This window comes from Oncorhynchus kisutch, linkage group LG10 (assembly GCF_002021735.2).
Source record: "Oncorhynchus kisutch isolate 150728-3 linkage group LG10, Okis_V2, whole genome shotgun sequence".
NCBI lineage: Eukaryota > Metazoa > Chordata > Actinopteri > Salmoniformes > Salmonidae > Oncorhynchus > Oncorhynchus kisutch.
Genome location: NC_034183.2, coordinates 34,676,438 through 34,690,573, shown reverse-complemented (window position 1 = coordinate 34,690,573; position 14,136 = coordinate 34,676,438). Strand labels below are relative to the sequence as shown.

Below are 14,136 nucleotides of genomic sequence, written 5' to 3'. Positions count from 1 at the left end.
TACCCCACTGTACCTTAGATAACCCTTTAGTTCCACCTCCCACACCTGCGGCGACCTCACCTGGTTTAAATTATGTTTCTAGAGACAATATCTCTCTCATTAACACTCAATGCCTAGGTTTACCTCCTCCACTGGATTCACATTCTACCATACTTTTTTCTGTACATTATGCCTTGAATCTATTCTACCGTGCCCAGAAACCTGCTCCTTTTACTCTCTGTTCCGAAAGTACTAGACGACCAGTTCTAATAGCCTTTAGCCGTACCCTTATCATATTCCTCTGTTCCTCTGGTGATGTAGAGGTTAATCCAGGCCCTGTAGTGCCTAGCTCCACTCCCATTCCACAGGAACTCTCATTTGTTGACTTCTGTATCCTTAAAAGCCTTGGTTTCATGCATGTTAACATTAGAAGCCTCCTCCCTAAGTTTGTTTTATTCACTTCTTTAGCACACTCTGCCAACCCGGATGTCCTAGCCGTGTCTGAATCCTGGCTTAGGAAGATCCTGGCTTTGAGATTCTACTTTTAAAAATCCACCTTTCCAGAAACAAGTCTCTCACCATTGCCGCTGCTATAGACCACCTTCTGGCCCCAGATGTGCCCTGGACACCATATGTGAATTGATTGCCCCCCCCATCTATCTTGCTGTTAGGTGACCTAAACTGGGACATGCTTAACACCCCGGCCATCCTACAATCTAGCTTGATGCCCTCAATCTCACACAAATTATCAATGAAACTACCAGGTACAAACCCAAATCCGTAAACATGGGCACCCTCATAGATATCATCCAAATACTGTCATCAACAAGGATCTCAGCAATCACTGCCTCATTACCTGCGTGCGTAATGGGTCTGCGGTCAAACGACCACCCTTTATCACTCTCAAACGCTCCCCAAAACACTTCAGCGAGCAGGCCTTTCTAATCGACCTGGCAGGGGTATCCTGGAAGGATATTGACTTCATTCCGTTAGTAGAGGATGCCTGGTTATTCTTTAAAAGTGCTTTCCTCACCATCTTAAATAAGCATGCCTCATTCAAAAAATGTAGAACTAGGAACAGATATAGCCCTTGGTTCACTCCAGACCTGGCTGCCCTTGACCAGCACAAAAACATCCTGTGGCGTACTGCATTAGCATCGAATAGCCCCCATGATATGCAACTTTCAGGGAAGCTAGGAACCAATATACACAGGCAGTTTGAAAAAGCTAGCCTTTGCTTTCCTAACAGAAATTTGCAAAAGTTTTGGGACACTGTAAAGTCCATGGAGAATAAGAACACCTCCTCCCAGCTGCCCACTGCACTGAGACCAGGAAACACTGTCACCACCGATAAATCCAAGATAACTGAGAATTTCAATAAGCATTTTACTATGGCTGGCCATGCTTTCAACCTGGCTACCCCTACCCCGGTCAACAGCTCTGCACCCTCCACAGCAACTTGCCCAAGCCTCCCCCATTTCTCCTTCACCCAAATACAGATAGCTGATGTTCTGAAAGAGCTGCAAAATCTGGACCCCAACAAATCAGCAGGGGCTTGACAATCTGGACCCTCTCTTTCTAAAATTATCAGCCGAAATTGTTGCAACCCCTATTACTAGCCTGTTCAACCTCTTTCGTATCGCCTGAGATTCCCAAAGATTGGAAAGCTTCCGTGGTCATCCCCCTCTTCAAAGGGGGCGACACTCTAGACCCAAACTGCTACAAACCAATATCTATCCTACCCTGCCTTTCTAAGGACTACGAAAGTCAAGTTAACAAAACAGATCACCAACCATTTCGAATCCCATCGTACCTTCTCCGCTATGCAATCTGGTTTCCGAGCAGGTCATGGGTGCACCTCAGCCATGCTCAAGGTCCTAAACGATATCATAACCGCCATCGATAAGAGACAATACTGTGCAGTTGTATTCATCGACCTGGCCAAGGCTTTCGAATCTGTCAATCACCACATTCTTATCGGCAGACTCAACAGCCTTGGTTTCTCAAAAGACTGCCTTGTCTGGTTCACCCACTATTTCTCAGAAGTGTTCACAATGTCAAATCGGAGGGCCTGTAGTCCAGACCTCTGCCAATCTCTATGGGGGTGCCACAGGGTTCAATCCTCGGGCCGACTCTTTTCTCTGTATACATCAATGATGTGGCTCTTGCTGCTGGTGATTCTCTGATCCACCTCTCCACCTCTACCCCTTCTTTGGACACTGTGTTAACTAACCTCCAGACAAGCTTCAATGCCATACAACTATCCTTCCGTGGCCTCCAACTGCTCTTAAATGCAAGTATAACTAAATGCATGCTCTTCAACCGATCGCTGCCCGCACCTGCCTGCCCATCAAGCATCACTAGTCTGGATGGTTCTGACTTAGAATATGTGGACAACTACAAATACCTAGGTGTCTGGTTAGACTGTAAACTCTCCTTCCAGACTCACATTAAGCATCTCCAACCCAAATTAAATCTAGAATCGGCTTCCTATTTTGCAACAAAGCATCCTTCACTCATGCTGCTAAACATACCCTCGTAAAACTGACTATCCTACCGATCCTTGACTTCAGCGATGTCATTTACAAAATAGCCTCCAACACTCTACTCAGCAAATTGGATGCAGTCTATCACAGTGCCATCCGTTTTGTCACCAAAGCCCCATATACTACCCACCACTGTGACCTGCATGCTCCCGTTGGCTGGCCCTCGCTTCACATTCGTCGCCAAACCCATGGGCTCCAGGTCATCTATAAGTCTTTGCTAGGTAAAGCCCTGCCTTATCTCAGCTCACTGGTCACCATAGCAGCACCCACCCGTAGCACACGCTCCAGCAGGTATATTTCACTGGTCACCCCCAAAGTCAATTCTTCTTTGACCGCCTTTCCTTACAGTTCTCTGCTGCCAATGACTGGAACGAACTGCAAAAATCACTGGAGCTGGAGACTCATATCTCCCTCACTAACTTTAAGCATCAGCTGTCAGAGCAGCTCACAGATCACTGCACCTGTACGTAGCCCATCCAACTACCTCATCCCCATATTGTTATTTATTTATTTTGCTCATTTGCACCCCAGTATCTCTACTTGCACATTCATCTTCTGCACATCTATCACTCTAGTGTTTAATTGCTATATTGTAATTATTTCGCCACTATGGCCTATTTATTTCCTTACCTCCCTTATCCTACCTCATTTGCACACACAGACTTTTTCTATTGTATTATTGACTGTATGTTTATTTATTCCATAAATTCCATAAATAAATTATTCCATGTGTTGTTTGTGTCGCACTGCTTTGTTTTATCTTGGCCAGGTCGCAGTTGTAAATGAGAACTTGTTCTCAACTATCTACCTGTTTAAATAAAGGTAAAATAAAAATAAATAAACGTGAAAGATGGCAAAGAGGAAACATTGCCCTCTACCACTAAAAGTATCAACTAGTTACACTTTACAAGTAACCTCGTCCACAGGCTATTGTGTATAGCACATGTAAGCCTGGGAAATCAACGATTCAAAGTTGGCCTTAAGCTGATTTAAGCCAATGCGCTGGTAGTAACTCCTGGTCTTTCTGTATTGGCTAATGAAGGCCAAGTTTGACTCGTTGGTCCACCAGACTCTTCGCACACTTGGACAAGAAGTGTCTAGGAACAAGATTACTGTACAAGAAAGACACCCAAGTTGTGTTCAGTGGAGCACACCATAGCAAAATATGTTGCAACCGTTTTTAAACCCCGGCAACACATGCAATTGAATGCTTTAGTGAATCAAGTTGAATCTGTGAGAAGCTAGATGGCTAATGCTGGTATACAAAAGTGCTTGTCTTTATGCTTATGAAAGAGTAGGGCAGACACAATATCGCATGAAAAAAGATATTACAAATTAAAGACACAAAATAATGGTTGTGCAAATAATAGATGGAGAAGTAGAGGCACCAGTTCTAGCTGGTTCAAACATTACTACATGGTGTGATAAAACATGTCAGTTTGTTGCTAATGACATTAAACAAACAGCCTTTGCAGAATCAAAATCATTCTGGGGACAAAAAGCACAACTGAAAAGGACAGAGTATATAGAGTATAGTCGCATCAAATAAATTGATTGATAATCCATTAGTATCATGTCACAGCATTTGTTCAAATACACTGCAGTTTTGCAACTCCAACTTATTAAGTAGCCTACATGGCCCTCTTGTCCGGTTTTTCGTTTCAAGGTGTTTCAGATGAGCCCACCACTGCAATCTCAATCTGCGATGCAGCCTATTTACATATGCACATGCCAGATGTAGTATTAGTATTTAATATTTTATTGGGATGCCCAATTAGCTACTCTTCCTGGAGTCAAAACAGGAAAGAAAACACAACAAATAACACGCAGAAAATACATCATACACTTAGTGTACAAAACATTAGGAACAGCTATTTCCATGACAGACTGACCAGTTGAATCCAGGTGAAAGCTATGATCCCTTATTGACGTCACTTGTTAAATCCACTTCAATCAGTGTAGATGAAGGGGAGCAGAAAGGTTAATGATGGATTTTTAAGCCTGGAGACAATTGAGGTCAAAGGATTTGCAAGTAGAGCTCCGAGACAGGATTGTGTCGAGGCACAGATCTGGGGAAGAGTACAAAAAATGTCTGCAGCATTGAAGGTCCCCAAGATTCTTAAATGGAAGGATTTTTGAACCACCAAAACTCAGAGCAGTCCGCCCGGCCAAACTGAGCAATCGGGGAGAAAGGTCTTGGTCAGGGAGGTGACCAAGAACCCGATGGTCACTCTGACAGAGCTCCAGAGTTCCTCTGTGGAGATGGGAAAACCTTCCAGAAGGACAACAATCTCTGCAGCACTCTACCAATCAGGCCTTTATAGTAGAGTGGTCAGACGGAAGCAAGTCCTTAGTAAAAGGAACATGACAGCCCGCTTGGAGTTTGCCAAAAGGCACCTAAAGGTCTCTCAGACCATGAGAAACAAGATGATCCGGTCTGATGATACCAAAATTCAACTCTTTGGCCTGAATGCCAAGCGTCACGTCTGGAGGAGACTTGGCACCATCCCTACAGTGAAGCATGGTGGTGGCAGCATCATGTTGTGGGGATGTTTTTCAGCGGCAGGGACTGGGAGACTAGTCAGGATCGAGGGAAACATGAATGGAGCAAAGTACAGAGAGATCCTTGATGAAAACCTGCTACAGAGGGCTCAGGGCCTCAGACTGGGGCAAGGTTCACCTTCCAACAGGACAACAACCCTAAGCACACAGCAAGACAACGCATGAGTGACTTTGAGACAAGTCTCAATTTCCTTTCGAGCCCGGACTTGAACCCGATGGAACATCTTTGTAGAGACCTCAGAATAGCTTTGCAGCGACGCTCCCCCTCCAACCTGACAGAGCTTGAGAGAGAAGAATGGGATAAACTCCTCAAATACAGGTGTGCCAAGCTTGTATCATTATACCCAAGAAGACTTGAGGCTGTAACCGCTGCCAAAGGTGCTTCAACAAATTACTGCACAAACAGTGCAGCTATTACCTCCGCAAGGCTATCAAACAAGCTAAGCGCCAGTACAGAGACAAAGTAGAATCTCAATTCAACGGCTCAGACACAAGAGGCATGTGGCAGGGTCTACAGTCAATCACGGACTACAGGAAGAAATTCAGCCCAGTCACGGACCAGGATGTCTTGCTCCCAGGCAGACTAAATAACTTTTTTGCCCACTTTGAGGACAATACAGTTCCACTAACACGGCCTGCAACGAAAACATGCGGTCTCTCCTTCACTGCAGCCGAGGTGAGTAAAACATTTAAACGTGTTAACCCTCGCAAGGCTGCAGGCCCAGACGGCATCCCCAGCCGCGCCCTCAGAGCATGCGCAGACCAGCTGGCCGGTGTGTTTACGAACATATTCAATCAATCCCTATACCAGTCTGCTGTTCCCACATGCTTCAAGAGGGCCACCATTGTTCCTGTTCCCAAGAAAGCTAAGGTAACTGAGCTAAACGACTACCACCCCGTAGCACTCACATCCGTCATCATGAAGTGCTTTGAGAGACTAGTCAAGGACCATATCACCTCCACCCTACCTGACACCCTAGACCCACTCCAATTTGCTTACCGCCCAAATAGGTCCACAAACGATGCAATCTCAACCACATTGCACACTGCCCTAACCCATCTGGACAAGAGGAATACCTATGTACGAATGCTGTTCATCGACTACAACTCGGCATTCAACACAATAGTACCCTCGAGGTTCGTCATCAAGCTCGAGACCCTGGGTCTCGACCTCGCCCTGTGCAACTGGGTACTGGACTTCTCCCCGCTGATCCTCAACACTGGGGCCGCACAAGGGTGCGTTCTGAGCCCTCTCCTGTACTCCCTGTTCACCCACGACTGCGTGGCCACGCACGCCTCCAACTCAATCATCAAGTTTGCGGACGACACAACAGTGGTAGGCTTGATTACCAACAACGACGAGACGGCCTACAGGGAGGAGGTGAGGGCCCTCGGAGTGTGGTGTCAGGAAAATAACATCACACTCAACGTCAACAAAACTTAGGAGATGATTGTGGACTTCACGAAACAGCAGAGGGAACACCCCCCTATCCACATCGATGGAACAGTAGTGGAGAGGGTAGCAAGTTAAGTTCCTCGGCATACACATCACAGACAAACTGAATTGGTCCACTCACACAGACAGCATCGTGAAGAAGGCGCAGCAGCGCCTCTTCAATCTCAGGAGGCTGAAGAAATTCGGCTTGTCACCAAAAGCACTCACAAACTTCTACAGATGCACAATCGAGAGCATCCTGTCGGGCTGTATCACCGCCTGGTATGGCAACTGCTCCGCCCTCAACCGTAAGGCTCTCCAGAGGGTAGTGAGGTCTGCACAACGCATCACCAGGGGCAAACTACCTGCCCTCCAGGACAGCTACACCACCCGATGTTACAGGAAGGCCATAAAGATCATCAAGGACATCAACCACCCGAGCCACTGCCTGTTCACCCCGCTATCATCCAGAAGGCGAGGTCAGTACAGGTGCATCAAAGCTGGGACCGAGAGACTGAAAAACAGCTTCTATCTCAAGGCCATCAGACTGTTAAACAGCCACCACTAACATTGAGTGGCTGCTGCCAACACACTGACAATGACACTGACTCAACTCCAGCCACTTTAATAATGGGAATTGATAGGAAATGATGTAAATATATCACTAGCCACTTTAAACAATGCTACCTTATATAATGTTACTTGCCCTACATTATTCATCTCATATGCATACGTATATACTGTACTCTATATCATCGACTGCATCCTTATGTAATACTTGTATCACTAGCCACTTTAACTATGCCACTTTGTTTACATACTCATCTCATATGTATATACTGTACTCGATATCATCTACTGTATCTTGCCTATGCTGCTCTGTACCATCACTCATTCATATATCCTTATGTACATATTCTTTATCCCCTTACACTGTGTATAAGACAGTAGTTTTGGAATTGTTAGTTAGATTACTTGTTGGTTATTACTGCATTGTCGGAACTAGAAGCACAAGCATTTCGCTACACTCGCATTAACATCTGCTAACCATGTGTATGTGACAAATAAAATTTGATTTGATTTGAGTAAAGGGTCTGAATACTTATGTAAATGTATTTTTTGATTTTTTTTAATACATTTGCTAAATTGTCTATAAACCTGTTTTTGCTATGTCATTATGGGGTTTTGTGTGTAGATTGATGAGGAAAAGGGCTGTAAACATAACAAAATGTGGAAAAAGTAAAAAGGTCTGATTACTTTCCGAACGCAATGTAAGTGCCTTTGAGCGGTGTATGGTAGTCGGTGCCAGACGCACCAGTTTGTGTCAAGAACTGCAACGCTTCTGGGTTTGTCATGCTCAACAGTTTCCCGTGTGTATCAAGCATGGTTCACCACCCAAAGGACATCCAGCTAACTTGAAACAATTGTGGGAAGCATTGTAAGTCAACATTGGCCAGCATCCCTGTGGAAGACTTTTGACACCTTGTAGATTCCATGTCCCAATGAACTGAGGCTGTTGAGAGCAAAGAGGATGCAACTCGATATTAGGAAGGTGTTCCTAATGTTTTGTACACTCAGTGTACATAACAACATAAGACAATACAATGCAAAATACAATCCAAAATATATAAAAATGTCTGTCTCTTCACAGTCCCCATTGTGCTGTAATGTGTTCTTTTATCTGTTTTTACTGGTTTTATTACTAGCTTGAGTTACCTGGGGTGGCAGAGAGTTCCATGTATTCATGGCTCTATTTAATACTGTGTGTTTCTCAGCCTCTGTTCTGGACCTGGGGACTGTGAAGAGACCTCTGGCTGCATGTCTTGTGTGGTACCGATGAGTGCCCGAACTGTGTGACAACTGCTTGAACATACAATTCAGTACTGTTAACCCATCAACACCTTGCACAAACTCTGAGGAGAGAGTGACATGCATACCACTGACATTTGCCCTCCGTGTACATCTAAGCGCAATACGTGCTGCTCTGTTCTGGACCAACTGCAATTTTCCTATGTCCTTCTTTGCCGCACATGACCAGACAACTGGGCAGTAGTCTATGTGCGACAAAACCAAGGCCTGTAGGACCTGCCTGGTTGGCTTAGATGCCAAGAAAGCAGAACAATGCCTTATCATGGACAGACCTCTTCCCATTCTAGCAACCATTGAGTCTATATATTTTGACCATGACAGCTTGCTATCTAGGGTTACACCTAGCAGTTTAGTCTCCTCAACTTGCTCAATCGTCACATTATTAGTTTTTTAGATATTTACCACCAGCCTATTGCTAGTTACCCATTCTAAAACTGACTGGAGCTCTATGTTAAGGGTGTCCGTTACTTATTTTACTGTCTTCGCTTACGTGTATACGGTTGAATTGTCAGAGTACATAGACACACAGGCTTTATCCAAGGTCAGTGAAAGGTCATTAGTAAAAAAAAACAGAAAACAATAATTACCCAAGCCAGCTGCCCTTGTGGTTCACCACACTTGGGTAACTGTCAATCCATGATAAGGCAGAGGATGTAAATCCATAACGCCTATGTTTTTTCACCAAGAGGTTATGATCGATGATATCAAAAGCTGCACTGAACACTAACAAAACAGCTCCCACAATCTTCTTATCATTTTCTTTCAGCCAATCATCAGGAATTTGTGTCCGTGCCGAGCATGTTGAGTGCCCTTCCCTATAAGCATGCTGAAAGTCTGTTGTTCATTTGTTTTCTGTAAGATATCACTGTATTTGGTCAAACACGATTTTGCTAAGCATTGGTAACAGGCTGATTGGTCGGCTGTCTGAACCAATACGGGTGCTTTGGTATTCTTGGATAGTGGAAAGACCTTTGCCTCCCTCCATGTCTGATGGCACACACCATCTTCTAGGCCTAAATTGAAGATATGTCAAACAGGAGTCACAATGTATTCCGCTACCAACGTCAGCAATTTACCATCCAGGTTGTCGGTACCAGGTGGTGTGTCCTTATTTAGAGAGAGCAACAATATTTTCACCTCTCCCACACCAACTTTGCAGAACTCAAAACTACAGTCGTTGTCTTTCATTATTTGGTCCGTTATGCATGAATATAAAGGCTCAGCATTTGTTGCTCACATGTCATGCCTCAGTTTGCAAATATTGTCAACAAAAAATTATATTCAGGTGGTTGGCAATATCAAAGGGTTTTGTTACGAACAAGCCATCTACCTCAATAAAGGATGAAGCCGAGTTCGCTTTTTTTGCCTAGAATTTAATTTAAGGTACTCCAGAGATTTATACTATCATGCTTTATATAATTTCTTTATTCTATTGTGTAGTTCATTTGGTTTAGTTACGTGATTTCTGAATTTACTGAATATACAGTACATCTTTCAGTTCCATGTTTCCTTAGTTGCCTTAGTCTCTTAGCTCCCCCTTCTGGTAAGTAGTAGTATACACAAAACATGCTGCTACAATGACAGGAAACATTATGCTGGATGGGGGTGGGGGCAAAGCTTGGTGCATCATACTCATTATAAACATGTTTGGCATGACAATGAGTAACAATGATTTGGCATGACGGCACAAACAGACTGGCACTCCGTCTTGGACATGGGTAGTTGCTATAGTGTACTTACGTGATTTATGTCCCCAGCCCCAGGGGTGCAGTCTCCCAGAGGAGTAGTAGAGGAAGCCCAGGACCACCATGGGACAAAGCACCAGGAGCAGGTGACGGGTTGGCTTCATGATTCTCATCCCCTTCTACTGTGCATGGCACCATCCGCATTGTAGGTGAAGAGGATTGATTGTTATCAGGATAAATTCAATTTCAAAATGCATGGATATTTTTTTTTTATAGGAAAAAGTAGTATAGAATATAAGAGCATAGAATATGATACAATCCAATATATGGAATTACAATGCACTTTTTATAGAATAGTGTCAAAATAATAGAATAGAACAGGATAGAATAGCAGCAGGTTCGGTTCATTGATTGCGCAGAACTTCAACTGCACACCTAATTGAGGAACATTCTGTTCTCTAATATCAAGGCGAGAATTGAGTTTTGATAACTGGTTGCACGATGTGCTAGCAACAGCAATCAGTTGATACTTGTAAAAATGTCAATTCTGAAGACCCTTATCTGTACTTATGTTTATCCTGTACAACAACGGTCCTTCCACATAGTGTTCATATTCATACCTTTTTTTTAAATACATTTTTTAAATCGAACAAGTTAAAACCACCGACTTTTTCATCATTTGTGTTTTCAACTCAGCGCAAAAGTCAAGACATCTCAAACGTCAAGACATCTCCAGTTCAGCAACAAGTTGCTCCAGTTGAGCAACAAGGAAAAAGTCACTGGTTGTATTCCATAAAATATGTTATTAAAAGTATGATGGGCCGCAGTTGCAGGTAGACGTTTTCTGAATTGGCTTTTTTTTTTTAAGTATCGACTGATGACTTAATGTTGTTGCTAGCAAATCGCTTGACCACTTATCAAAACTCAACTCGGCCTCGATTTAAGAGAACGGAGATGAGCATTCCTCCGCTACCGCACCCCCTGCCTTGGCATCACCTGGGGACAAGCACCAGAATTTCATAACAATCGGAGCTCAGTCCTAAAGACCAGGGCTAAGGAGCTGGTGGGTCCGAGGAAAAAAAGTGCCTTTTCTAAAATAATTTCCTGTAATTCTAATTTTACATGAATGTACCACACAAATGATCAAAATGACAAGCTACTCTGACATGTACATACTGAGATCAATAAAACAAATGTCTTAAATGCAACCAATAAGGCCAATGAAAATAGTGGATAGGCCTACACAGTTTTTAGGCCTATAATATGAGGAGGAAATTATAGTCCAACAACTTTCCAGTGGCACTCAACTGTTCAAACAGGTTTTTTCCCCCCGCAATTGTATTTTGAAATATTGCGAAATACCTTCTAGCTGCCTGATTTTCATTGAACGCTTCACCTCAACAATCAACTGTTTAATATTTTCTGTGCGGGCTGCCCAATTGATGGATTTCCCGACAGTAGACTAGGCCTATGCGCTCTTAATGTGACAAAACATAATTTACAGCTATTGAAATATATATATATATATATATATATATATATATATATATATATATATGTATAGATCCTCTGTAGCGAAATTAATTTATGTATTTTTTATAGATACAGGAGTAATTATAATTTGGCAAATCCAGCACCCTTCCTTCATCGCTGTTTTCTTCCATGAGCGATGCTCTCTCCAATGCCAAATAATCAACACTTATTATTAATTCAATCGATTGTGGTCAGTAACCACATAACATGGGTTACTGTGTAGGTTGGCTTACTGTTACAATAATATTTAAAATTATATATCAGTAAGTAGCCTCGCTTACAATTACAAAAGAATAAATTCAGTAAGTCAATGAAGCCAATAGTGGTTTCAGTTTCAATGTTATTGAAACGATGTAGGCCTCATTAACATTTTAAACAATTCAAAAACAGTGTCATTACTTTAATAGCCTATGTGAAAAGTGTACAAATGTGTTTTCGCATCAGTAGACTAAGCGACTGAGATGCATTAGAAAAGTATTGGAAAGTTCAGGAAAACATCAGGGATGCTCATCAGGTAGTGTGTGTGTGTGTGTGTGTGTGTGTGTGTGTGTGTGTGTGTGTGTGTGTGTGTGTGTGTGTGTGTGGACAAAATCGCTTTCAATTGCTAGACTAATGAGCACTCACCTCTACTTAGCTAACATTTCCCAGCCTAACTGTGACCAAAGATCCGAACGGAGATTCAGTTAAAACAAAAATCGGGCATTGATTTATCCAAATCTATTTTTTTATTTTATTTATCAAGATGAGTTCCCATGCTTGTCTCAAATAAGTGCAATGACGCTGTCCCAATCAAAATGGTGCTGGAATTATCAGTTGACCACACATGGCAATTGCTTTACATTTATTATAACCAGTGGTTTAGTGCTATTTTTTTAAATAGATAGAACCATTTAAAAAAACGTTAGCTATAATTTCTGAATGAAAGTTGGTACCGACATGAAGCCTATGTATGAAATCATTTTAGAATATACATACAATGTACCAGCCTAATTGCATGATTGCCTATACCGACACATACTGTAAGTGGCTAAAGGAAAATGTAATATTTTTAAAATCCTAAAACCCCAAATTAAGCCTACCTTATTATAAATTAGGCCATCATCACTCAATCGTGAATGATAATTCTTCACGTTTTACAGGTGATAGTCAGTTTCATGGGAATATGCATTTCGATCTTGAATGATGTAAGGGTGGCTAACCAGCCGAACTAATCGAATTTTAGAACCGGTGGAGTTAAACTCTGGCATCGAATGAGAAAAACAATTCAACGTCTCAGCACAATCAGCCTAACTACTATAATAGTAGTCTGCTAAAATCATGCTAATTAATAATTAAGTGATCTTGCGAGACATAGCACCATTGTGAAAAGTGGCGAAGCGTCGCTCTGCTGCGCACCAGCAGCACTACACCCCTGATCATAACCTTTGGAGTTTCACGTGACCACAGCTCTATGAAGTAAGTGGCGCATTCAGTTGACTACATTTTTTTATACACCATTGCAGCAGCGCAAAAGATTCGGGGCTGACCCAAAATCAGCCCTGAAAGCCAGGTCCTGGTGACGTCCATGCTGTGCACCACCATGGTCGCCAGCCCAGCTCGGTCGTTCTTATTATAGCTCAGTGAGCTAGGTGGCTGTCAGATATATCTGGACAGCTAAGCCAGCTAGCTAGCTAAACGAACAGCATTGCATACAGTGAACAGAAACAAAGCGCAAGACCAAACATGTATTGCACAGGCTTGTCGATATGTTAAATACCGGTATCTACTTTACATTCTATCACATTCTACTATTTAAGCATGGCTGGTCACAGTACAGAAGCTAGCTAGCGCTATGCTAACTGTCACCTTTTGTGTCCTTACCGTTTATTTGATGATACGTGTCCCAGAAGTGACTGATAGCTAAGATAAACATTTCGTCTTTATATGCAAGCTAGCTGTCCATCTCCAGCGTCAATTTCAAATTGATATCCAGCAGCGAGTGTATGTGGAACCCTCCTCAAAAGGTAAATAGCGGTCACTGTACAGTTGCACCATCAGCACACATAACACAGTGGACCCAACACTGACAGTGGGAGGGAACATCTCTGAAACGCCAGATCAATGGCACACTGCTACAATGTAGCTAGTTGTGAGGGTTAACAAGAAGTCACGTTGTTGCGACTTGAATGTCAGTGCATTGGATTCAAATAGAAAAGCAGAAGGAAAGACATAGGAAAGATAATCATACATTCATAAGGCTGTTCAGCGCTTTATTTTCTTGTCTACATTCAAAAACAATGAGCAATGTTTGCTAAACACAAATGACATTCAACCTGTGTGAGAGCTGGTGCAAACCATAAACAGAGCAATATACAACTGCTATTTTTGTAAAGGCTGGGCTACTGTAATGTAAAGTATTCAGACCCCTAGACTTTTCCCACATTTTGTTACAGTACAGCCTTATTCTAAATTGTTTTTATCCCTCATCAATCTACACACAATACCACATAATGGCAAAGCCAAAACATGTTTATTTGAAATGTATCAC

The 14,136-nt window shown here is 42.7% G+C and overlaps 1 protein-coding gene across 6 annotated transcripts in view; it reads right to left on the bottom strand.

Moving 5' to 3' along the window:
* Positions 1 to 13,683, bottom strand: part of LOC109898080 (CMP-N-acetylneuraminate-beta-1,4-galactoside alpha-2,3-sialyltransferase) — a 91,598-nt gene extending 77,915 nt beyond the window's left edge. For 3 of the 6 annotated variants that reach the window (XR_004211213.1, XM_020492861.2, XM_031833594.1), the window contains exons 1-2: positions 13,470 to 13,683; positions 10,132 to 10,258 (exon numbers count right to left, since the gene is read on the bottom strand). Coding sequence is in view for 5 of the 6 variants with exons in the window: in XM_020492861.2 (XP_020348450.1) it covers positions 10,132 to 10,249 (118 nt within the window). In the remaining variant the exon portion in view is untranslated. The remainder of the gene's footprint in view (positions 1 to 10,131; positions 10,259 to 13,469) is intronic. The other 3 variants (XM_031833593.1, XM_020492859.2, XM_020492860.2) reach the window with 3 other exon arrangements.
* Between the last annotated feature and the right edge of the window lie 453 nt (positions 13,684 to 14,136).